Here is a 22,325-nt window from a genome sequence, read left to right as displayed (position 1 = left end):
TGGACCCTGATGGAGCCGCTGTGATTGGTTGTTCCTCCTCCTATTAATCCTCAGTAAAGCCTTTTGGCTTTCTATATTATCGAGTTCGTGCAATACTACCTCGTACTACTTGGCTACTTCTACAACTCACTGCTGCAACTATGTGGCACTGTGTAGAGGTCCCTTGAGGTCAGCAAAGTCTGCACGCCATCAGAAGTTCTCTCTATTCGACGCAGCTACTTAGCCCATGACTACCGAAGAACGAGCCGCGAATGTCAAATCGACTCGTTGCCATGACATTTTGTGCTAAACTGCCCTGCCATCTAGACCAATGTATCTATGGCTATGGCAGAAAGATGCGAAAGGGCTTTGGCTCTATGGACGCTTTCAACTAAATCGACAAGATGGTTGTCACACCGTTCTTTGTTTCTTTGTCCACCGCTTTGGGTACCGATGGCCTAATGCGGTCTTGCTGGCTGTCAATGATTGACTAGCTAAATCTCATATATCTCTGTTGTCCCAGTATACGGTGGTTCCAGGGCCGTTGTATGATAACACCAAGACATGCCTTCCACTCTCCGATTTCGCTCACCATACCGAGGCGAGAAGAACGCACTGGTCGTTCCGCGGACCCCCAAGTCGCCTCGTGGGGAATACACCGGAGCGCCTGTACCCGCGGAAAGCTCTACATCGAGGCGAAAGCCCTTGACGGCTCTCTTTGGCGTCCTCCTCGTGACGGCTGCCCTCTCATTCGCTCTCTTCAGCTATCGGCACAAGCTCGCACCTACATTCCCAACAGGGCCATCTGCGTACTGGAAGACCAACGGCGCCGCACCTGCGACTTCGAGAATCAAGATGTTCGCTCCGTCGCTTGGCGAGCTCCCATCAGTGTTTGCGGACAGGTATGAGTTCCAGCTTCAGGGGGCCAAGGGCGATCGTGCGTGGCTCCGCATGTTCCCAAAGGGCGACGGGAGGATATCCGTCCAGCACCCGAGGAGATACGGCCTGCCATTGAGCGCCGCTGCCGTTGATGGAGACGGACACCCGGTTGCTGATACCGAGATATACGACGTTGCTGTCGTGAGACAGTTGGAGTGTCTGGTAGGTTCCCCCACCCCGACATCTTCCCGTGCTCAAACACTGGACCGTTCGATTGTATGGAACCGGGTCGTTCTCACCGAACTTCAGTTGTCTGGATTCATTCACTGACCACGAGCGCTCCTCCCGTCTAGGCATTCATCCGCCAGATCCTGATCGACTACGACCACGAAGAACACCCTCACGTGCACGAGAAAGCCCATGTCTTTCACTGTCTCGACCACGGTAAGAATAATTTTTTCTCTCCCCACTCCCCTCTTCCTTGTTTCCTCCACTTGACAACTCTTCCTTTTTCTGGCAAATTTACTCAACTCTGTCCTCTCCGACGAATAGTCCGACAAGCCCTCCTCTGCGCCGCGGACACGACGCTGGAACCCACCCGCGACCGCGGCGTGGTGTCGTCTCCGCAGAGCCCGCACCACTACGTGGGCCATCAGAAGACGGTGGCCGATCGTGCGGGCGGATTACAGAGCGCTGTACATACGTGCAAGAACTGGACGGCCGTCAGAACGTGGATTGAAGAGAATAGGGCAGTGGGTAGTCAGTGACTGGATGCGTCGTTCTACGGCCAAGGTGGAGGGGTTTATAGTCAGATAATAGGAGATGTAGTAATTGTAGATGAGAACATTGACGCCGATTTCGGGGGCAGATTTTGGATAATTTGCAAATTTGGATTCTGAAAAGGGCAAAACCAGTGACAAATCCAGCGCAGTCCTCCGTATTTCTTGAAGAGAAGCAAGAACAGAGCAGACTATTTTCCGTCCCGTGCGCCTCTGCTTCAAGGAGTTCTAGACTCCCTAATCATTGATCGTCCCCAGCATTCAACAGCGCCCACAATGTTCCTTGCTTCGCGACCAACTCGGCAAAGGCACCCTGTTCGGCCACCCTCCCCCCCTCCATGACCACGACGAGGTCCGCCACCGCCATCATCTCCCTCGCGTGTGTGACCATGATAACCGTCAGTTTGCCCTGCTTCTGTCTAACTAAGCGGACGATAGTCCTTTGTATGGTGTCCGCGCTTTTGCGGTCCAGCGCGCTGGTCGCTTCGTCGAGGATGAGGATCTTGGGATCGCGCATCAGCGCGCGGGCGATGACGATGCGTTGTGCCTGGCCGCCGGAGACGCCGAGGCCGCCGTCGCCCACGACGGTGGCGTAACCCTGCGGGAGCGATTGGACGAACTCGTGGATCCCCACAGCGCGCGCGGCAGATTCGACCCGCGTTGCCAACGTCCACGGAGATTCTGGGGGGAGGCCGTAGGAAATGTTCTCGCGCACCGTGGTCGGGAGGAGCACTGGGTGCTGTGGGACGGCGGCGATCAGGGACCGGAGGCAGGAGAGGTCGAGTGTTCGAATGTCACGACCGGACAGTGTGAGAGATGCTGGACCGTCCCAGGGGTTGGAAGGGGACAGGGCGAGATGATCAGCCGTCGGGGGGTAGAGGCCCAGCAGGAGAGATGTGATAGTCGACTTTCCAGAGCCCGAGGATCCTACGATCGCGGTGGTTTTGCCAGATGGAATGGTGAGATTGAGTCTCCGAAGGGCCGCTGCCTCTGGACGGGTCGGGTAAAAGAATGTCAGGTTGATGAAATGGATCGGACCCGAGAGCGTGGTTGGGTCGTCTTTGTCGAGCTGAACCTCCCCAACTTCTTCATGAGAGTTCACTTGCATATGTGCAAGTCGAATCAGGCGACTCGCGGTATCGGTCGCTGAACTCGTCTGGGGTATGTATGTAACGACCGCATTAGCGTTGGCGGTACAAAACAAAAGGAGACCAAACACGGTGAATATAGAGTTCACCGGCCATTCGCCATCTTTGGCGAGCCGGGCTCCATACCAAAAGATCAATGGTGTGAAGAAAGCGATGGCGGATTCAGACAGGCCGAAGAAGAAGCCACTGAATAAAGCTCGTCGGACACCAATGGCAAAGGTCTGTTGGGTTGCATTGCGATACTTCTTGTGGAAGTAAGATTCCAGTGTGAGCGATCGAACTGTCTTGATGTCTGCAAAAGATTCGATAAAAATTTCGTTGACACGGTCGCGGGCTGCGCTTGTTCGAGATTCCCAAAGAGAAGCGACAGACCCAAACCACTTTGCTAGAGCGTAGAGCACGGGAGAGGCTGCAAGACTGACCAGTGTGATCTTCCAACAGGAAAACATGGCCCATATCATTGCCACAGTCATCATGACAGCAACGACGAGGAGTTGGGCCGCAAATCTTTCCACGAGATCCTTGACTTCTTCTACGCTCTTATCGAGTGAAGACATGAGAGCTGCAGGGTTATTTTGGTCTTCATCGAACCAGGCCTTAGGTTGGCGTAGAATGCGCTGCAATGCCTGAATTCTGAGCGTGTCCACCCACATTTGGCTTACCGAGTCGAGAAGATATTGCATGAAGAAAGACGCACACCCATCAGTGACGGCGATTCCGAAAACGACCATCGAGTAGATCAGGGCCTTCTTCTCGTACCCTCTTGGCAAGTAATAGGTGTCGAAGATTTGCACGAGCGCATAAGAAAATGCAGGGGGAGCTCCTGAGTGGATCAGCGTCGCCAGAAGCCCAAGAAGCAGCTTGGTTCGACGAGCGTTATCGAGTGTAGGCCATATTGTACGCAAAACTGTGAGGATTGAAGCTGCTGGTTGTAGTCGTTTGTTTTCTCTATCAACAAAGGACACGCCAGTCCCGTAGCCTGGAATTGTCCCTCCACTTTCAGCATCGGACCTCAGAGGTGGTATAGGCAGTGGTTTGTCCCGCGGTCGTGTGGACTCGGGGACGGGTGATATGAAAATGGTTCTGCGGAGAATGGGTTCAGGGCTGTTATACGTTGATGAAGATAAAGTCGCTCCTTGATACCCAGGCGTAGGTGTTTGACCAAGGCTATATATAGCTTTAGCGCGAGCCATTGATTGACGCTTGAGAAACATCAGCGCAGCTTCACTGCTTGTAGACAGGCCTTTCTTCAGGCTACGTCCAAGTTGTACTCCTTGGCCAGCGTCTTGCATATTTTCATAAGTGCGACCTTGTCTTCCTTCTGCTGGGTCGAAGTCGAAAGAGTCTTTCCGAGATGGGACAGAAGGGCTACACTGGTTTGACCAGCCTGTAGAACCGCCCCAGGACAAGTACCTCGTGGAAAGGTCGTGTTCCTCTTTTACCTGCTGTTTTGCATAAACTCCCTTATCAGTAGTGCTAGTTTCGAAGCCAGCAGCAAGGCTCCCACGACGACCTTCGTGAATAACTCGGCCGCTTTCAAGGACGTACACAAAATCATTTTCTTGTATCTGACTCACATTGTGTGTGATAATGATGGTCGTTTTTCCACGTCGCCACTCCCGAAGAGATTCCATGACAGTTGTCTTGCTCAGATTGTCGAGAGCACTTGTTGCCTCGTCTAGTATCATTATCGGTGTGTTGCGTAGACACGCACGCGCAATGGCAACTCGCTGCACTTGACCTCCAGAAAGAGACGAGCCGCCTGTGCCAACTCTAGTATGGACACCCTCGGGAAGTTGCTCAATGGTGGGTTCCAATGCGGCCATCCTCAGACATTCGCTGACACGCGCATCCGGAACTCGCTCGAAATCACGTTGACCAAGAGCAACGTTGTTGAAAATCGTGTCATTGAAAAGCACACAATCTTGCTGCACGAGAGTGACATTGTTTCTCAGCCAATTAATATCAATATCTCCTAAGGCGTGGTCGTCGATGAAGATTGCTCCACTCTTTGGATAATAGAATCTCAACAGCATATTGGTGAGTGTGCTCTTCCCAGATCCACTCTTGCCGACGATGAACGTTGTCTTCCCAGCCGGAAAATAGAATGTGCAGTTGTCTAGAGCAAGGGACGTGGGACTAGAAGGATAGGCAAAGGAAACCTTTGGACGAATTAGTCGATCGACTTGTCAAATATGTTTTGACACGTACCGCCCGGATTTCGATATTGCCTTCGCAAAACTGCGGTGAGATTCCACCTGCTTTTCGTTGTTGCGATCGCCCACCCGTGACTTTAGCCACCACTACCTCCAACGCTAGGGCTGCAGATTTGGCCCGTTGAAGAATGATGCAATGTGGTAGCAAGTCCTCAAATGCTTTCGTGGCTATAAGACAGGCCCAGAATGTAGTAACCACTTTGCCGGCGGTTATTCCACCTGAATGAACCTGTGTACCGCCAAACCAGAACCCTGCACACATTCATGAGATTTTTTTCTATGATCAGGCGCGAAAGACTTGCCCTGTACAAACATTGCCGTCGTGGTGAAACGTACGAATCCGGATTGTAAGGCAGTAGAGAAAGCCTGCTTCAGAGAGAACACGCCAGCTGCCCTGACCGCGGAAGCGTAGTTGTTTCTTTCCTGGGCTTGAGTATTGGAGCATTTCACAGTAACAATGTTTTTGACGCAGTTGCTGGCTAAGCTGGTTGCGGTGGATAGTTTCTGGTTCTGGCAGTCGATATTTGCTTGTATACGTCGAGAAATGAGCGCGCTTCCAACAGCGATGACAGGTATAGCCGAGAGCACAATCAGGGCCAATTTCCAGTCGGTGAGCAATGCGAGGCTAAGTCCAGCCAGCGCCTGAACCAGGCACATAATGATAAAGCCAAGGGGCTGGGAGCTTCCTAGCTGCAGTTGACTGATCTGTCTGATCTCGTGAGAAACACGCATCGCCACGTTGGGTGCCCCGTACCTTTGAAACCTGGTTAGGAGTGTCCCTACTCCAATTGTTCGCGCCTCGTACCATTCTATTTCACGATCGAGCAAAGATTGGAAGAGCAATTCACGAATGCTCCTGGCTTGCATCTCGCCGAACACCAGCCAAAGGCTAAAAAGGATGCCCTTGAAGAAGAACGTGGCACCTGCGACTCCAAGGAGCGCATAGAGGCTGCGCAGAGAACGGTGCATGAAGGTTGAGCCATCAGTCTTTCCCGCGGCAAAATCCGAAAAGGTGTCGAAGAATTGGCCAAAAAAGAAAGCCATTGCTGGTTGCAAACATCCTGCTGCAGCGGAAATAGTAATGGCTGGCAAAAGAACGAACAAGTGTGCTGTTGCAGTGAATCTGAAAATGCTTCTCCAACGACCGAGGAAGCCATATTTCTGCAGCGCCTCGTTAGACTCAGTTTGATCCTCATCCTGTGCATTGGTGGTCATGTCGTGGAGGTGGATGCTTGAATAGACATGGTTGACAGGACCAACGTATCAATGTCGCGAACCAATTGCAGTGGGACTAAAGATCAAGAATCAACAACTTGAACCATGCGAAGTCATGATTGAAAAAAATGTTCATTCCTTGAATTGAATGCTGAGTGCCAAGGCCGTCGGTGGCACACCTTGGATCCTTGATATTGTTCTGTGGAATGTGCCCACGAGGCCCAGGTATTGAGACATTTGGGGTTCATCCTATTTGAAAGGAGTCTGAGACAGTCTCGTGCTGATTGAACGGTTCGGCATTGCTCTCGGTGTCCAATTTGCGGTCGGCGTGCCCTCTCCCTGTCTATGACTTCTTCTCTTGCTTCTGTGCGTTTTCATAAATCCAGTCGTTCAGTCCAGCTCTGTTTCTAGCAATTTCGATGGCATAGAATTGCACCCGAATCACAAAAATGGTCTCCTTTTCGCCATACTCGGTTTTGGGACTCTTCCTCAGCATGGTGCCGAAGTTGTAGTCTTCGATTTTCTTCTCGCCCTTTTCGTAGACCTGGGCAAAATTGCGCCACTTCTCTTTGCCCTCTTTACTCTTCATGGCATCCTCGTCAATCTCCTCAGCAGGGTCGAAATCCGGAAATTCACGCTTAAAGTGCTCTAGGATCTCGTCGTCAAGTCGAGTCAAGCGAAGTTTTGAGCCAGGTATCTTTTCGAGAATGCCCCAATAGACCGTCATATGCTGCACTGCCCTCACGGCGAATTGTTTCTCCATGTCCTCGTAGTTTGGGGCATTCTCCGGGTCGATAACGTTGGTCAGCGACATCTTGGCGGGTTGATGATGTTGAACTCTAGGAAGTGCGTATCACGAGTTTGACAGACACAAGCTGTGGGATTCAGGTTCACAGCGATTTAGAGAATTCTTCTAGCTGAGATGGTTTGTGGAATTGCCGGATGATTTTTCCTCATCAAAGTCTTTGACAAAAATGACTTGAGAGACTCACTTTTGATATTTGCGCCAAAAGAGGTTAGTGTTCTTGGCGTACACGTGATAAAGATCCGGCGAAGCAATGGGCCGGGAAATGCAGGCAGCGAAAGGGCCGCATGACACCGCCAACTGCTCGGCCGCTCCATCTACACTTGATATCTGGCTGCAGTTTTGTGTCAGACGGGAGATTAGCCGGTCTCGCCAAGATTTCCGTGCCTCTGGGCCTCGTTTCAACCGAAGGCGGCTTGGTCAAACATGCAAAGTCCCAGATCCGGTGGCTGCCATCGCACGGCCCGCCTTCTCCGTCGACCAGAAAACGGCAAATTGCTTGCCTCGGTAGGGTACCCCGCGGAATTTCTGCTGGTCATTTGGCTCCAATAGGTGTGGTTAGAACCATGTCTAGGCAGGCACGGAGCTTGAGGGCTTTACTATTTTGTCCTGTGCATCGGCTATAATGCGTGCCCCATCCCAGACCTCGTTGAAGTGACATCTTTCAAATCCTCCAACCACCGAACAAAACCACCAGAATGAGGCAGTATCGCGACAACCAGCCAGACCCAGGAGAAACATCTGCAACTCCGCAGCGACCGCCCCTTTTCGTCGCCCAGTTACCACCTAGCAGCCATGGCCGAAGGAAGATCCAGAGGGTGCTGATTGCAAACAGAGGCGAAATTGCATGTCGAATCATTACGACATGCAGGAAACTCGATCTAACCTCGATCGCCATCTATGCAGAGGAAGACTCATCTTCACGCCATGTGGCTGAGGCAGATGAAGCAGTCAATCTGGGAAGCATCAATCAAGCCGGCGGAAACCCATTCTTAAACGTCCAACTTCTGGTAGAGGTGGCTCGATCGAGGGGCGCTGATGCCATACATCCGGGCTATGGCTATCTCAGCGAGAACAAAGATTTCGCGGATGCTGTACGTCAAGCGGGGTTGATCTTTATTGGACCAAGCTCTCAGGCCATGTCGACGCTAGGTGACAAGCGGAACTCGAAGGACTACTTGAGGGAACATGCGCCAAGTGTTCCGCTGATTCCAGGATTCACCGGGTCGAGTCAGAATGTCGAGGAGTTGGAATCTGCAGCAGAAAATGTAGGGTTTCCGGTGATGCTGAAAGCGTCTGCGGGAGGTGGAGGTCGCGGGATGCGGATTGTTCGAGAGCGCTCGCAACTTGCGGGCGAGCTTGCTCGCGCTCAATCCGAGGCCCAGCGCTCTTTTGGGTCCAGCGATTGTATTTTGGAGAAATACATTGAAGCGGCCAAACATGTCGAAGTTCAAATCATTGGCGATAGCCATGGCAAAGTCCTCTCATTGTGGGAGAGAGAGTGCTCTGTTCAGCGACGACACCAGAAGATTATCGAGGAGACACCTTCACCCTTTTTGACTCAGGAACGGCGGCAGAAAATGTGCGCAGTGGCTGTTCAGATCGGCGAGCTCATTGGCTACGAGGGTGCTGGAACTGTCGAGTTCGTCGTGGACGCCAGAGACGGGAGTTTCTATTTCCTCGAAGTTAACACACGCCTGCAGGTCGAGCATCCCATCACAGAAGAAGTCACAGGCCTTGACATTGTCTCATTGCAATTGTTTGTGGCTGCTGGCGGATCACTCGCTAGTCTCGCCATCCTACGGAACATTCCACAAAAAGGCCATGCCATCGAGTGTCGTCTCTGCGCCGAAGACCCAAGCGGCGACTTTATGCCACAGAATGGCACCATTCAATTGTGGCGCGAATCAGACCAGTATCAAACGTCAAGAGATGTACGTTACGAGACGTCCGTACAAACTGGATCCAGTATATCCATCTACTTTGACTCGATGATTGCAAAAATTGTCGTGTGGGCGCCAACGAGGTCACTGGCCATCTCGAAAATGGTCAAGGTTCTCGCAAATACCGTATGCGCAGGAGTGAAAACCAACCAACTTTTCCTTCAGTCCTGCCTCGTACACGACAGCTTTCACGATCCGGCATATACGACCTCGCTGATTCCGACGCATTTGCAAAGTCTGCTGAAGAATCCCTACACCGACTCTGCGCAGGACATGATATCCATGCTTTCGCTTGTCCCGGGCCTCGTGCTGAGAGATGGAGCATCTCCATCCGGTGATGCCAGGCCTTTCAAGCATGTCACTCGCGGGTTCCGGAACCAACACTTTGATCCCGTCAATCGCAGCACCAGTATAATTGTTCCTTCCGAGCCGTCATTCGCTCAGGCACCGATTCTGTTAGTTTGGGGGTCCCAGTCTCGGGGCGAAGGCCACTCGAAGTACCAGGTCACGTTAGTCCCCATTCCCACGGGTGCAGACGACAGTGCTTCGGAGACTGGAAGCCGCAACAATACAGAGGCCTACCAGATATCTCGGCAGTATCACGCCATCAGCCACAAGCTGCGGGATCCATCGCTCGCCAAAGCTCCGCAGTACACGGTGGAATTTACCCAATGGAAAGACATACAAGATCTTAGTGGCGACAATGGATGGAGAAAAGCCTCAGTGGCCGTCTCCATCAACCAGTCCGTCATCCACGCCCACATCGCGACAGACACACCGTCCAACCCCGCGTCGTCTACCAGCTCCTATCAGACTGTCCTGTGCCACTTCCGCGGGCTGGGGACTTGGGTCGAATACAAATGCTACAGCGTGCTCAACTACATGGAGAGTCAGCGACAAGGCGGGGCTGGCGGGGCCTCGGCGTTGTCGAATTCGAAGGTGATCAAATCTCCCATGCCGTGCAAGGTCCTCTCGGTGCTCAAGGCCAACGGGGATCAGGTGAAGGCGGGTGAGGTCGTCATGGTGATTGAGAGTATGAAGATGGAGACGAACATTTCCATCAACGTGGACGGCAAGTTCATGACGGGCGTCAAGAATGGGGATGCCGTCAACGACGGGGCGGTGCTGTGCTGGGTTGAATAGAGTTAGTAAGTGGTAGATTTGCCAGGTATACGCATAGACAGACGGTTTTATGTCGTTCATTTGCACAAGTACCGGGTTGTCGGTAATAAATAACGTACAATACGGTAGCTCGCAGGCTACGTCGAGCGGATGGGATATACTTGTACTTGAATAGGAACACTCTCATTCATTCGTTCCTCTTCTCTGCAGAGGCCTGGAGATTGAATACCTAGCTATCATCCAACCTACCGACCCGTCCCTAACTAACCAGGTTTTACATTTACCTACTCAACAGGTACCCTCACCCCACGTCTCGTTGTAATACGAGTGGGCAGATAGGCGGACATCAGCCAATCAAACAATCTACCTCGGTATATACATGGCACTTTTGTAGTTGGGTAGTAGTTAGTCACTAGACAGTGCATTGTACCCTCTGCCTTGTACCTCGAACCTCGAACCTCGATCTGGATTTGTGATTCGCCTCGAATTATGTCTGCATCTTGAATCATACGTTCACTTACTGACCTCATTGCGCATTCGTACGAGTACACAAAGACCGGTCTGAGGCATTGAAACACGGCCCGTCCACGGCCAAGACCCATCGGAACTGAATCCGCGTTTCCCGCCCCTCAAGTACGCAAGTGGAGAGTTCAAGGAGCGGGAAATCTGCTTCAAAAGGTGTATCAACCAGTCCGTGAGGACGGATGGGATGAACAGGAGGCGAAGATTACACGGGAGATTATCATTTGAAGTCCCTCTGATGAGTATGTAAGTACTGCGTAGACTCAATAATGTGAAGACCATTCGGCCATGTTCCGCACGTGACTGAATTGCCCACCTTCGGTTCACCTTCTGCTTCCAGAGCCTCCCCTGAGGTTCACAGAAGTTTCGATGTTTCTCACTCGCAACATCAACTACACATACATGTACACATACTATGCATGCCAATCGGCTCGAACGCTAGACCCGGGAACCTTTACTCGTACAACCAGTAAAGCTTGACCTTTAACGACCACATCAGGGCTCACGTGGATCGCAGTGCGAGGCTTGACCTGTTCGCCATGTAGCACCCAATTTTAGCCACCCATAGGCTCATGGGACAGCTAAGCGCTGTGCTTCACGCCCAAACTTCGAGTCTGCTCGGAGAAGGTGATATCCTGCTTTTGAAACGAACCATGTTCGTATATACACAACTCATGCCGATATCTGTAATGTGTGGCCTTTTGGTGACGCCCAAATTCTTGGTTCATCTAAGCGGCAGCTTTCGACAAGAGTTCACACCTCCATCTTCCGTGTATCGTTCGTCCTCGGCTTCAAGTGTTGATTCTTATCCTTTGCTCACGATCTACGACGCACGCACACCATTTCCGGCATTATACTCAAGTGTACCGAGTACAATAAACCACACTGGAATAGCAATCAGGGGCTTTTGGAACGGAAACTTACGCAAACAGTCCCCTCGACGTTACTATTGATCTGGAGGGTCCTTACCACCGAGTCACGCTTTGATCAAACTAACCCATTCTCTAGTGTGCTTCTCGTTGCCATTGTGGCCGCATATCTCCCCCAAATCGGCCGCATTGTACGCCATGGTGCTACCCAGGGTATATCTCCATACTTTGTGCTCTTCGATGCCATCTACAGTAACATTCATTTTGCGCACGCACTCTCATTTGCAGCTTATGCATATCCTACGACCGAGAAACCCGTTCTGTCACTCGTCGGTGAGGGAAAGTTGACAGGTCTCGGAGCCTTGGGTGGTATCCTAGGGTTGCTGCAAGTAGCTCCGCCTCTGTGGGCATGCTCAATAACGCTGTACACGTTCAGCCTCCTCCGAACTATTTCCTTGAATCACATAGTCACGAGCACGCAGGACGACCTTATTCGCCTCCTACCCCTCCAGCATTAAACCGGCTAGCCTCTCTAACAACAAGGCTAGCACTGCCATCGCTGCCATCGCTTTCACACATGCCGCCTTGTTCCTATTCCCAGCTATGCTCATCGCTCTTCCTAAACCGTCCCCGCGAAGGATGGGAACCACAATCTTCATCGGCTCTACCCTGATCGTCCATACATTGGTCGCCCTATTTTTCGTCTTGTGGCAGTTCTATCCGCAGTACCTCGAAATGAGGCGCATGTCGGGGCGCGCCAGGCGCGCTTAGCGTTGTCTTTCTCGCCCTTCAAGCTGTGGTTATTGTAGCAATTGCGCTGAGATGGCTGCTGAGGCTGGGAGCACCGACGGGGAGGGATCAGTCGGTGCTACTCGGTGCGTATCTCGTCACGCGCTACCGAGGCAGAAGACATGATCTGGAGGCTGAAGCAGCACCTTTATTGAAGTAGAACAGTGCCGCATAATTACGAGAACGAAAGTAGTTTGTGCAGCGGCTGACGGTGTTTGAAGCCTCAAACGAGTCGAGGTAGTACATACATACAGGGGACTGGTTTCTAGAGGATCAAGACGCTATTAGAACAGGACTACGAGTAACTCGGTATTATTACCTCCGTACAAGTTTTTCCGCTGCGGAATGATATGTACAGTAAATTGACGTTCTAGCTGCAAAGGCAAGTCTAGCCGATCGCAAGGGCCGAGGTGCCCGCGCGGACCTCCCCTTTTGCCCCCTCCCCCAACAGAGCCGTGGTATGTTAATTGTTCCCGGCTGGGGGTGGCCCGCCCGTGCAGAATCCCAACTACCTAGGAACTACCTAGGAACTGCCTAGGGACTGGGCACTCTTTTGGTGGCTTGCCTCGTCTGTCTATGCAAAAGAGTAAAATGGGTTGGATTTCTCTTTCGGCGTTGAATCGGTTATTTTTCCAAAGTGGAACTTTGAAATATATATACTTGTAACAAATCTGGGGTTTATTCTAATACCCCAAGTTACTTGTACGGTTGTACTTGTAGAGCTACACACTTCCCGTCACATTCACGTCACGTCGCGCCACACCACACCACACCACACCACGGGACGCAACGCCAGAAAAAGAAGGAGAGGAACAAAAGCTTGTAAGAGAAGAAAGTCAGTGGTTTGTTTTTCAAGGATAGGGGGACAGCTACAGCGTGACAGAAGAGGTCACAAGATTAGGGAGAAAAGAACCCTTCCCCCAACTCTTGACTCTTGACCTCTCTGATCTGTTTTGTTGGAAATTGTGGAAAACTTCCGAGTGGGAACAATTTTGTTACTTTTTGTGATTAAATATCTTTTATCAGCGATCACAATGGCTCCCTCGATCTCTTCAGCACCGTACGCAGACCCTCCGTGGCTCTCGCGCGACGTCAGCCCCTACTACACCGCGAGCCATCGACGGCTCCAGGCCGAGGCGCGCGAATACGTCGACACGCACATCACCCCGTTCTGCGAGGACTGGGAGCGCCAGGGCTCCGTGCCCAAGGAGGTCATCCTCAACCACGCCCGCTTGGGGTACATGGCCGTCTCGATCTACCCTCTGGCAGTCGCCCAGATCAAGGCCGTCGGCCAGAGACTGCCCGGAGACATCGACCCGGAAGAGTGGGACGGGTTCCATGACCTGATCGTGATTGACGAGATTGCCAGGTGTGGCTACCTGGGCGTCATCTGGGCGTTGAGTTGTGGCAACTCCATCGGCGCGCCACCGCTCATAAATTTCGGGAGCGAGGAGCAGAAGATGAGATTCCTCCCCGATGTGATAGTGGGTCGATCGCGATTTTGTCTTGGTGTCACCGAGCCGGATGGTTAGTTTTCTCTCCCTCCTCTCCGATATATTCGTCATTCTTTCTAACTCACCACAGCCGGGTCGGACGTCGCGGGCCTCACAACGACGGCTGAGCGTCGTGGAGATGTGTACATCGTAAACGGCGCCAAAAAATGGATCACCAATGCCATCTTTGCCGACTACTGCACCGCCGCGGTACGCACAGGGGGACCAGGCCGCGGGGGAGTATCGGCGCTCATCATCCCGCTCAAATCCCCCGGTGTGACATGCAGCAAGATCGAAAACTCGGGAGTCAACGCCAGTGGCTCCACCTATATCGAATTTGACGAAGTCGAAGTCCCGGTGGCAAACCTCATAGGCGCAGAAAACCGTGGCTTTGATATCATCATGTCCAACTTCAACCACGAAAGACTCTGGCTCGCATGTACGTCCCTTCGCATGGCACGCGTCTCCATCGAAGACGCCTATGCCCATGCACTCAGGAGACATACTTTCGGCAAGCCCTTGATTGCGAACCAAGTGATCGCGGCCAAGTTTGCGGACTTTGGCCGTGATGTCGAGCCAACACATGCATACATGGAGTCAATTGTGTACCTGACGGAGCATGAGAGAAAGAGGGCGATCCAAAATCGCCAGGGAGCTACGTCTCGGGAAGACCTCAATCTCGGAGGAATGATTGCCATTCTCAAGACCAGCGCCGGGCGGGTGTTAGAACGTGTCAACCGGGACGCACAGCAAATCCTGGGCGGAGCAGGCTATTCGAGGACTGGAAAGGGTGCCAGAATCGAGCAGATCAGTCGAGATGTCCGGGTCATGGTAGTGGGCGGAGGCAGCGATGAGATTTTGAGCGACCTTGCAGTCAAGCTGGAGACAAAGGAGTTGCAAAGGTTGACTCGTTCGTCGAGCAAATTGTGACCAAGATGTAAAGTAACTCTGGATAGTGGCGGGCCTTGTCGGCGGGTGAAAAGAAGTGTTGGATTAAAATCGTCAATAGAGCCGTTCTCTGCGCATCCACGGACATCAAAAAGCAGCCGGCGGTCCATTGGAAAAGGTTGGCCGCGCAAATCCCTGCAAGCTGTTGTCTCCCATGGCTTCTGCCAAAATTCCGCCCATGTCTTCTCCCAGCATACGAGCGTACGTGGCAGGTAGAACACCGCTTGTGTTATACTGGTCTCCTGGAAGATTCGTGCTGCCTGAAGCCAAGGACTCACTGATATTTGTCCGCAGGTGTCCGGTTCCTGGCAAAAGATCTGCCAGTGTAGACCTTGTCTCGCCAGGGCGGATGTTGTGGGGCAACCAGGCGTAATCGAGGAGCTGCCACAGCATATTTCCAAGTGGCACGGTCATTTTCTGTGCCAGGCTCGTAGGGTTTATGAGAACCCTGGCAACTTCGGGATCCAACTTGAATGAGCGGAGAAGGGTACCCTTGAACTTTGAATCAGTACACATTCTTCAACTTGTTTACCATTTGACACTGTCGCCGCATAGCGGGATAACATGTAAGACAACCGACGCATGTTGGTGGCCATCACTTACCATGTGGCCCACATGTCCCCACCGTACTGGTTCACGTTGTAGGAAGCTCAGAGCTGATTGAAGTTGTTTCCTCGAGGCCTGTGCGACTTCTGCGTCTTCACTCTTCTCGTATATGCTGTGGATCACCCCAGCTGCCATTGCACAATAACCATAGAAGCTGGGATGGCTGAGCGGGCCGTACGTTTCCAGATCGATCAGTAGCTCGAGGAGATTTGTGGCGTGTCTTCGGCATCTTTGTAGTGCCTCTTGCACGAAACTTAGAGGTACGGGTGCCGTATATGCCTGGAAGAAGCGGTATAAGATGAATGGATGGTTGAGAAGACAATTATTGAGGTGGTAGAGGGCGTGGGAGTAGATAATGTGGCTGACATGTGATGGTGAGGTAGACTCGCTGAATGAAGGTTGTCGATTGAGCACCTCGGAAATGGTACTGAAAGCACATGGCGAGTGGCTTTCGTAGTACAATAAAATGCTTTGTACCTCATAATACTTGGAGCGCGGATCCCAGAGAACGTGAGTCGTATTCAAAGTGCGCTTCAGGCTAAAGCGTATGAAGCGGCCTAGTGCCGATGCCATGATTATAGTCATAGCGAACGGATCCAGGTTTTGGTGGTTGGCGCCTGACGGATTTTCGACCACCGAGGTCAAAGTTGGCACCGGGCCCCCATCGAGCCCATCCCTGAAAAAGCTCTCGTGACAGGGTAGACGAACAGTGCAGTCTTCATCGAGAAGCGAAGGGGGCCGGTTGGGCCCAACCGACATCAGGATATCGAGAAGATAGACCGACCAGAATATTCGCCGCCGTTCTTCTTGTTCGTGTATAGGAAGCTGTGGATCGGGCTCTTCATTGAGTCGCAGGGCATGTGCGAACCGACACGACAGAGCCAGCTTCACCCAGCCTATCTTTGGGCGTCCGGCTTTGCACGATGTTGTGTCAATCCTTGCATGCCTCGCATCTACCGTCTCACCAAACTCACCTGCGAAGTCCACAACCGCCAATATCGCCAGAGCCACCACCATCAAAGGCTCCAAACTCTCGGCATCGGAAAATGAGTGTTCGAATATTTGCCCGAATGATGATTGTGCATATGCATCGATTGCTTCACTACGACGATGCCGATAGAACTCATGGTCGGAGAAGCGGCAGGCAGCAGCAGCAAAAGCATAGAGTAAATACTCGGGCAATGATCCGGATTCATAGTCATGGCGAAACATCTCTTCGTGGAAAAAGGCATAGGGTTGGTTGTGACAGCGATCAAAGTAGACTTGAACCAGAGATCGAAAGATTACCGGATCAGGAAGAAAGGTGAAGTCGCTATTCGTCCGCGCAATGTCGTCGACTGCAGGGGGTTGATCCACGGATTGATTGACTGCCGTCGGTGGGGACACCGAAGCGAATAGGTTGAATGCATTGTCCGCGTCCAGAAAGCTCAGCCGAGACTCCAGCAAAGCGACTCTTGCAGCAAGACTTGCGTTCTGTGCGGCTGTACCTGAAGAGGATAGAGCTCGGCCCGTGTCCGTGAGTCGTTCGGGCGAAACATCTTCGTCGCCATCCCACGTACAGCGCTGATTGAGCCGGGCACAGAAGGCGCACACTGGCTTTTCCCCTGAGCAGCGCGTCTTCTTCCTGTCAACCATTGTGAGCTCGTAGTGGTGGATACGCAGATACCACATCGCACCCATTGTCTGGAGATCGTGGCTTTGTATTCACTGGACAGACTTACCTCCTACAATTGAGACACGCCTGGCGTGCTCGTTTGGCCTCGCGTCTGTCATCCATGAAGGCTGATCGTAATGGGGAGCTCAAAGACTTGCCTTTGTGAAGTCATGTCATTGCTAGAAATCCGCCTTGGCTGGAGATGTTGCTACCACTTCGGGCATAGTAGCGGGGATGCGCACGCCACGGCATTTGACGGCTACCGACATGTAGCACAAGGCTTGGCGCAAAAACCTCTATATAGACTAGTGCGCACAGGGCAAAAAATTTAATTTATATAATAAAAGTCCGAAAATGCTTCACAAAATGAATTGTCTGATATGATTTCAGAACAACTTACAACTTATCAAAAAGTTCTAACCCCTTGTGGTGTAGTTGGATATCACGTTCGGCTGTAATGGATTTTCATATAACCGAAAGGTCGCTGGCTCGACTCCGGCCGAGGGGACTCATAATTTTTTTTGGGGAGAGTTTTGTTGGTTTTTGTGTTTCTGAGAAGCATTAAGCATGTGACTGTGGTAGCTTTTGTCGTGTGATGGAGTGCAAGCCAAGCCTTGTAATGACGCCAATGCCACCCTCAACTCAACATGTTTTGCACCTAACGTTGCGGTGTCAAGGCGTGTGTTTGACACTGTTATCTGTCTGACAAGCAAAAGATCGCATGTTAACTATGGGAGACTGCAGCGCCAGGTGAGAAAATCTATCTGCCAGACTCTAGTGATATTTCATGTATGTACAAGTACAGCTCGTCGAACTTCACTTCTCTCACTTTTCCACCTTTTCCTCTCATCCTCATCACCATGTCTTCATATTCTTGCCAAAGCCCGATGGCCTGCACTCCCTTGCACTGGCGGTGTCTGCACGACTTCTAAACACATTGCAAGCACATCGCGCGTATCCCGCGGATCAATTACTCCATCATCCAGCAAGTAGGCGCTTGTCCGATACGCACTGCTGTCCCTCTGGACTTCCTGCTGCAACCGCTGCACTCTAGCTTCCACCTCTTCGGGCTTGAGGACCACTCCTTTGCTCCGGGCGCTATTAGCTTCAATCTGAGCCATCACCCCAGACAGCTGCTCTGGTCCCATTACACTGCACCGTCCAGTTGGCCAGGTGAAGAGAAAGCGTGGTTTATATGACCTTCCACACATGGCATAGTTGCCTGCGCCATATGATGCCCCTAAGATAATGGAGATGTGTGGCACTTTTGAACAGCTGACCGCGGATACAAATTGCGCCCCCTTTTTGATGATGCCTGCATGCTCAGCCTTGGAGCCCACCATAAAGCCCGTCACGTTGTGAAGGAAGGCAATCGGGATGTTTTGTTGATTGCACAGGCGGATGAACTGCGTGCCTTTGGATGCTTCGTCGGGATTGATGATGGGTGTCTGGTTTGCAATTATTCCAACACGCATCCCTATTTCATTTCAGTCCTTGTTTGACATCGAGGATCACCGCCAGAACTTACCCATGATATATGCCCACCCTGTCAACAGATTCCGACCATACTCAGGCTTGAATACCGCCAGACGTGACTCGTCAATCAACCGGAGAACCACCTCTTTCATATCGAAAGGCTTTCGCACGTCGGGATTGACAATGGAAAATATGTCATCGATGGGATAACGCGGCGCAAGCGGTGGACGCATAGGCTGCGCTGGTCGACTCGGAGCCGATAACGTACTGACCCATTCTCGAGCCTTGCGAACCGCGTCAAACTCGTCAAAGGCAATTTGATCCGCAAGGCCGGTGACAGTCCCGTGAACTCGAGCCCCTCCCAGCTCTTCCGCGACGATACTTTCGCCGGTAGCCATTTTGACGAGAGGAGGACCTGCGAGAAAGACTTGTGCTTGATTCTCAACGAAAATAGTATAATCTGACAGCCCAGGATGATAGGCGCCACCTGCCGTGGAGGAGCCAAAGACAATTGCACAAGAGGCCTGTCCATTCTGGGTTCGCACGGCGAGATCACGGAAAATCTGTCCTCCCTTGTGGAAAACTCGAAACTGCTGCGGAAGAAAGACTCCTGCCGACTGCACGAGGGCGACGATCGGCAAGTCATTCTCGTTGGCGATTTCCGTCACTCTGTTTTGTTTGATCACTGTCAGCTCGTTCCATGCGCCACCACTTTGTGTTGCAATGTGCGCGAGAACGAGGCAGATGCGGCCGCTGATACTTCCAATACCAGCCAGGAGGCTGGCACAAGGGCTGGAATCCTTCAAGTCGAAGCCCGTAAAAGAGCCCAGTTCGAGAAAAGACGAATCAGGGTCTAGCAGCAGCGATATCCTGTCTCTTGCCAATAGTTGTCCCCTTTCCTCATGCTTGTCGATAGATTGGGAGGTGCCTTCGGATGTTGTCCTCAGTAGATTCCTGGAGAACTCGTCTATCACCGGTTTCCATGCCTCTCGATTCGACCTATACGGTTCTCTGGTCACATCGAGAAGCGACTCAACCACGGGGAAAGACTCAGCGTGCGACATGGCTTGGAATGGATCTTAGGTAGAGGGGAGCGGACCTGGAGACGAGACTCATGGAACCAGCTTCGGGGTTTGATGTGATATGAGAGTCCGCCATAACCACCGGCCAATCCCTGGACATGTACCGTGCATGGTTGGGCCGAGGCTGCCCCGGTTCGACGGTGTTGCGGAGCCCAAATGCAACCCTTGCGAGGCGGCCCGCCAGAGCGGAACGGGTTCCACATCTGCCACAGTCGCAAGAGAGATCGAGACATGTTTGTCCGGATGGTGACTATGCCCAAGTATCACGGTCCCGATGTTCGCTGCCAGTGTCGGGCCAGATGACACTAATATATCAGGTCTCCAGCAATATCCACCAGGGTGATTACCTAGACTCCCAGAATGCCCCTACACCTAGAAGCATAATGGCAAGTATTGATCCTGCAAGTCACTCAACAGCACCACCAACAACGATGGCGTCTGCACCTTCTTTTGTTACAGGCCCTCAAAGGCCACCCTTGTTGGAAGAGACTTTGGGGGAACTCATGTATCGACAGGCTGCTCGATATGGCGAACACACAGCAGCCGTCTTCTCCTGGCAACGTCACAGGCTCTCGTACAACGATCTTGTAAGGCGAAGCGAAGCAATTGCAAAGTCGATGTTGGCCAGAGGGTTGAGGCATGGAGACAACATTGCGATCATGGCCGGAAATTGCTATCAGTACATCGAGACATTCCTTGCTGCTGCGCGGATAGGCTGCCCTTTCATTGTCCTGAACAACACTTATACTCCGAAGGAGCTGGTCTCTGCTCTGAGTGTAACATGCAAGTTATCTTCTTCGCTCTCTCTGACGCTGGTCTAACTCCAATTGCAGCATGCAAACTTCTTTTCATCGCTGCAAAGATCCGACTGAAAGATCTGTCTGCGCACATTGAAGCTGTGGTCAAGGAACTGGGAAGCGTACCCTGTGTTTCTCTGGCAGCCGACGACAACGCGACACACAAGTCTTTAGGGTTGTGTCCCTATTCGTCTTTTGTCTCTGAAGGGCGGACTGTCGACCAGGTGACACTGACGCGAGCAGAGAGCCGTGTCCGGTGTCATGATGTCTTGAACCTCCAATTCACTTCTGGTATGTCACGGTCCTATGCAGGCTTCGAAAGTCCAGACTGACCAAGGTAGGAACCACTGGCGCGCCAAAAGCAGCCATGCTGACTCACAGGTAATCAGACCCGTTGCCAGTTGAGCAATGGACCGTGCTGACATACTCAGGAACCTGATCAACAATGGCCGCTTCGTCGGAATGAAGATGCAGTTGACCCCATCCGACATCGTTTGTTGTCCACCCCCGCTGTTTCACTGTTTTGGTCTTGTGATGGGCTTCCTGGGGGCATTCACTCATGGGAGCAGCATTGTGTTCCCCTGCGACCAGTTTGATCCTGACTCCGTCCTTGACGCACTGAACGAAGAGAAATGCACTGCGCTGCTCGGGGTACCAACCATGTTCATTGCGGAGATTGAAGCCAACAAAGCAAAGAGATACAAGATCTCGTCCGTCAAGACAGGCCTTGTTGCAGGGTCATCGGTTTCACCGGCGCTGGTGAAGCAATTAGACCCAGAGTTTGGTATCAAGGGGGTGCTCATCGCGTATGGAATGACTGAGACGAGTCCCGTGACGTTCATGACCTCGCTTGATGACACGGAAGAAAGACGAACCAAGACTGTTGGGAGCGTGCTACCACATACAATGGGCAAGATTGTCGACCGCGCTGGAAACATAGTCCCACGTGGAGTGCGAGGAGAGCTCTGTGTAAGTGGCTATGCTTTGCAGAGGGGGTACTTCAACAATCCGGCAAAGACAGATGAAGTGATGAAAAGGGATGAAAATGGTGTCCTGTGGATGTACACTGGTGATGAATGTGTCATCGACGAACACGGGTACTGTTCTGTAACTGGGCGGATCAAGGACATCATTATTCGCGGTAAGTCACCACGACCGAGCTCCCATTTGTACTTTTCTATGCATTGAGCTGTCGCGTACTCACGACTGACCTATGAGCGTACAAATAGGTGGCGAAAACATCTTCCCGAGCGAGATTGAAAGTTGCCTGGCCGAGCATCCCTCGATAGCCGAGGCCAGCTGCGTCGCCATCAAGGACGCCAGGTACGGCGAAGTTGTCGGCGCGTTCCTGCGGGCACATCCACGACCCGGCTGTCTCGATCTCGACCTCAAGGAAGGAAACAGAACGCGGCTGCTGCGGCCGGGTTGGAAGGAAGTCAACAACTGGGTGCGCAAGTCGTTGGGGAGCCATAAAGCGCCCAAGTACGTGTTCTGGATTGGCGATGAAGGTGTGGGCGACGAGTTTCCCAAGACCGGCAGCGGGAAGATCATGAAGCACATTCTCCGAGATATTGGGGAGAGGCTTGTGCAGATGGGCAAAGGCGGGGATGAGAAGCTGGACTCGGTGAGAGCGAAGCTGTGAGAGTTGCTGCAAAGCATCAAAACTGGACACTGCATAGAGTCTATAGACTGGTAGGCCGGTAGACCATAATATATAGTTTGTCTCGTATACAACCTCTGCGGATACAACAACAACAACAACAACGACTTCCATCTACTATCCCTCTGGCTATGGGTTGCGGGCTAGCCTCTTGGACACTCGTCGATCCATGTCCCATCTCCAATCTCCCGTCCCTGACTTATGTTCTACACACCTGTAGAGCCTACCATATCAATACAAGCATACATATACAGCTCTCAACCTCAACCTCAACCATCAAAATCAACACCGATTATACAGATATTATACACCATTTACAAGACTTATGCAAGGTGGTTGAACG

The 22,325-nt window shown here is 52.1% G+C and overlaps 8 protein-coding genes and 1 non-coding gene across 9 annotated transcripts; 5 read left to right on the top strand and 4 right to left on the bottom strand.

The window, feature by feature from the left end:
• Nucleotides 1-543: 543 nt before the first annotated feature.
• On the top strand, nucleotides 544-1,625 carry Z517_02345 (uncharacterized protein; the record flags this gene model as incomplete). Its single annotated transcript, XM_013431455.1, has 3 exons — nucleotides 544-1,080; nucleotides 1,212-1,302; nucleotides 1,411-1,625. 3 exons carry the CDS (start codon nucleotides 544-546, stop codon nucleotides 1,623-1,625), a joined length of 843 nt encoding a protein of 280 aa, XP_013286909.1.
• Nucleotides 1,626-1,878: 253 nt separating this feature from the next.
• Nucleotides 1,879-6,216, bottom strand: Z517_02344 (uncharacterized protein; the record flags this gene model as incomplete). Its single annotated transcript, XM_013431454.1, has 3 exons — nucleotides 1,879-4,947; nucleotides 4,997-5,230; nucleotides 5,338-6,216. 3 exons carry the CDS (start codon nucleotides 6,214-6,216, stop codon nucleotides 1,879-1,881), a joined length of 4,182 nt encoding a protein of 1,393 aa, XP_013286908.1.
• A 343-nt stretch (nucleotides 6,217-6,559) lies between these two features.
• Nucleotides 6,560-7,030, bottom strand: Z517_02343 (uncharacterized protein; the record flags this gene model as incomplete). Its single annotated transcript, XM_013431453.1, has 1 exon — nucleotides 6,560-7,030. One exon carries the CDS (start codon nucleotides 7,028-7,030, stop codon nucleotides 6,560-6,562), a length of 471 nt encoding a protein of 156 aa, XP_013286907.1.
• Nucleotides 7,031-7,719: 689 nt separating this feature from the next.
• On the top strand, nucleotides 7,720-10,107 carry Z517_02342 (uncharacterized protein; the record flags this gene model as incomplete). Its single annotated transcript, XM_013431452.1, has 1 exon — nucleotides 7,720-10,107. One exon carries the CDS (start codon nucleotides 7,720-7,722, stop codon nucleotides 10,105-10,107), a length of 2,388 nt encoding a protein of 795 aa, XP_013286906.1.
• Nucleotides 10,108-13,300: 3,193 nt separating this feature from the next.
• Nucleotides 13,301-14,689, top strand: Z517_02341 (uncharacterized protein; the record flags this gene model as incomplete). Its single annotated transcript, XM_013431451.1, has 2 exons — nucleotides 13,301-13,793; nucleotides 13,851-14,689. 2 exons carry the CDS (start codon nucleotides 13,301-13,303, stop codon nucleotides 14,687-14,689), a joined length of 1,332 nt encoding a protein of 443 aa, XP_013286905.1.
• A 105-nt stretch (nucleotides 14,690-14,794) lies between these two features.
• Z517_02340 (uncharacterized protein) lies at nucleotides 14,795-16,948 on the bottom strand (the record flags this gene model as incomplete). Its single annotated transcript, XM_013431450.1, has 3 exons — nucleotides 14,795-15,199; nucleotides 15,311-16,227; nucleotides 16,288-16,948. The coding sequence occupies 3 exons, from the start codon at nucleotides 16,946-16,948 to the stop codon at nucleotides 14,795-14,797; spliced, it is 1,983 nt and encodes a 660-aa protein (XP_013286904.1).
• Nucleotides 16,949-17,387: 439 nt separating this feature from the next.
• Z517_02339 lies at nucleotides 17,388-17,475 on the top strand. Its single transcript has one exon. It is a non-coding gene; the product is annotated as a tRNA-Tyr (tRNA).
• Nucleotides 17,476-17,833: 358 nt separating this feature from the next.
• Nucleotides 17,834-19,507, bottom strand: Z517_02338 (uncharacterized protein; the record flags this gene model as incomplete). The annotated part of the gene is made up of 2 exons (XM_013431449.1): nucleotides 17,834-18,444; nucleotides 18,496-19,507. 2 exons carry the CDS (start codon nucleotides 19,505-19,507, stop codon nucleotides 17,834-17,836), a joined length of 1,623 nt encoding a protein of 540 aa, XP_013286903.1.
• Nucleotides 19,508-19,956: 449 nt separating this feature from the next.
• Nucleotides 19,957-21,964, top strand: Z517_02337 (uncharacterized protein; the record flags this gene model as incomplete). Its single annotated transcript, XM_013431448.1, has 5 exons — nucleotides 19,957-20,299; nucleotides 20,359-20,613; nucleotides 20,664-20,703; nucleotides 20,754-21,463; nucleotides 21,552-21,964. 5 exons carry the CDS (start codon nucleotides 19,957-19,959, stop codon nucleotides 21,962-21,964), a joined length of 1,761 nt encoding a protein of 586 aa, XP_013286902.1.
• Nucleotides 21,965-22,325: the final 361 nt, after the last annotated feature.

This window comes from Fonsecaea pedrosoi, assembly GCF_000835455.1.
Source record: "Fonsecaea pedrosoi CBS 271.37 unplaced genomic scaffold supercont1.2, whole genome shotgun sequence".
Classification (NCBI taxonomy): Eukaryota; Fungi; Ascomycota; class Eurotiomycetes; order Chaetothyriales; family Herpotrichiellaceae; genus Fonsecaea; species Fonsecaea pedrosoi.
Note: the sequence above shows the minus strand (reverse complement) of the source record. Positions and strands in the feature narration are given on the sequence as shown.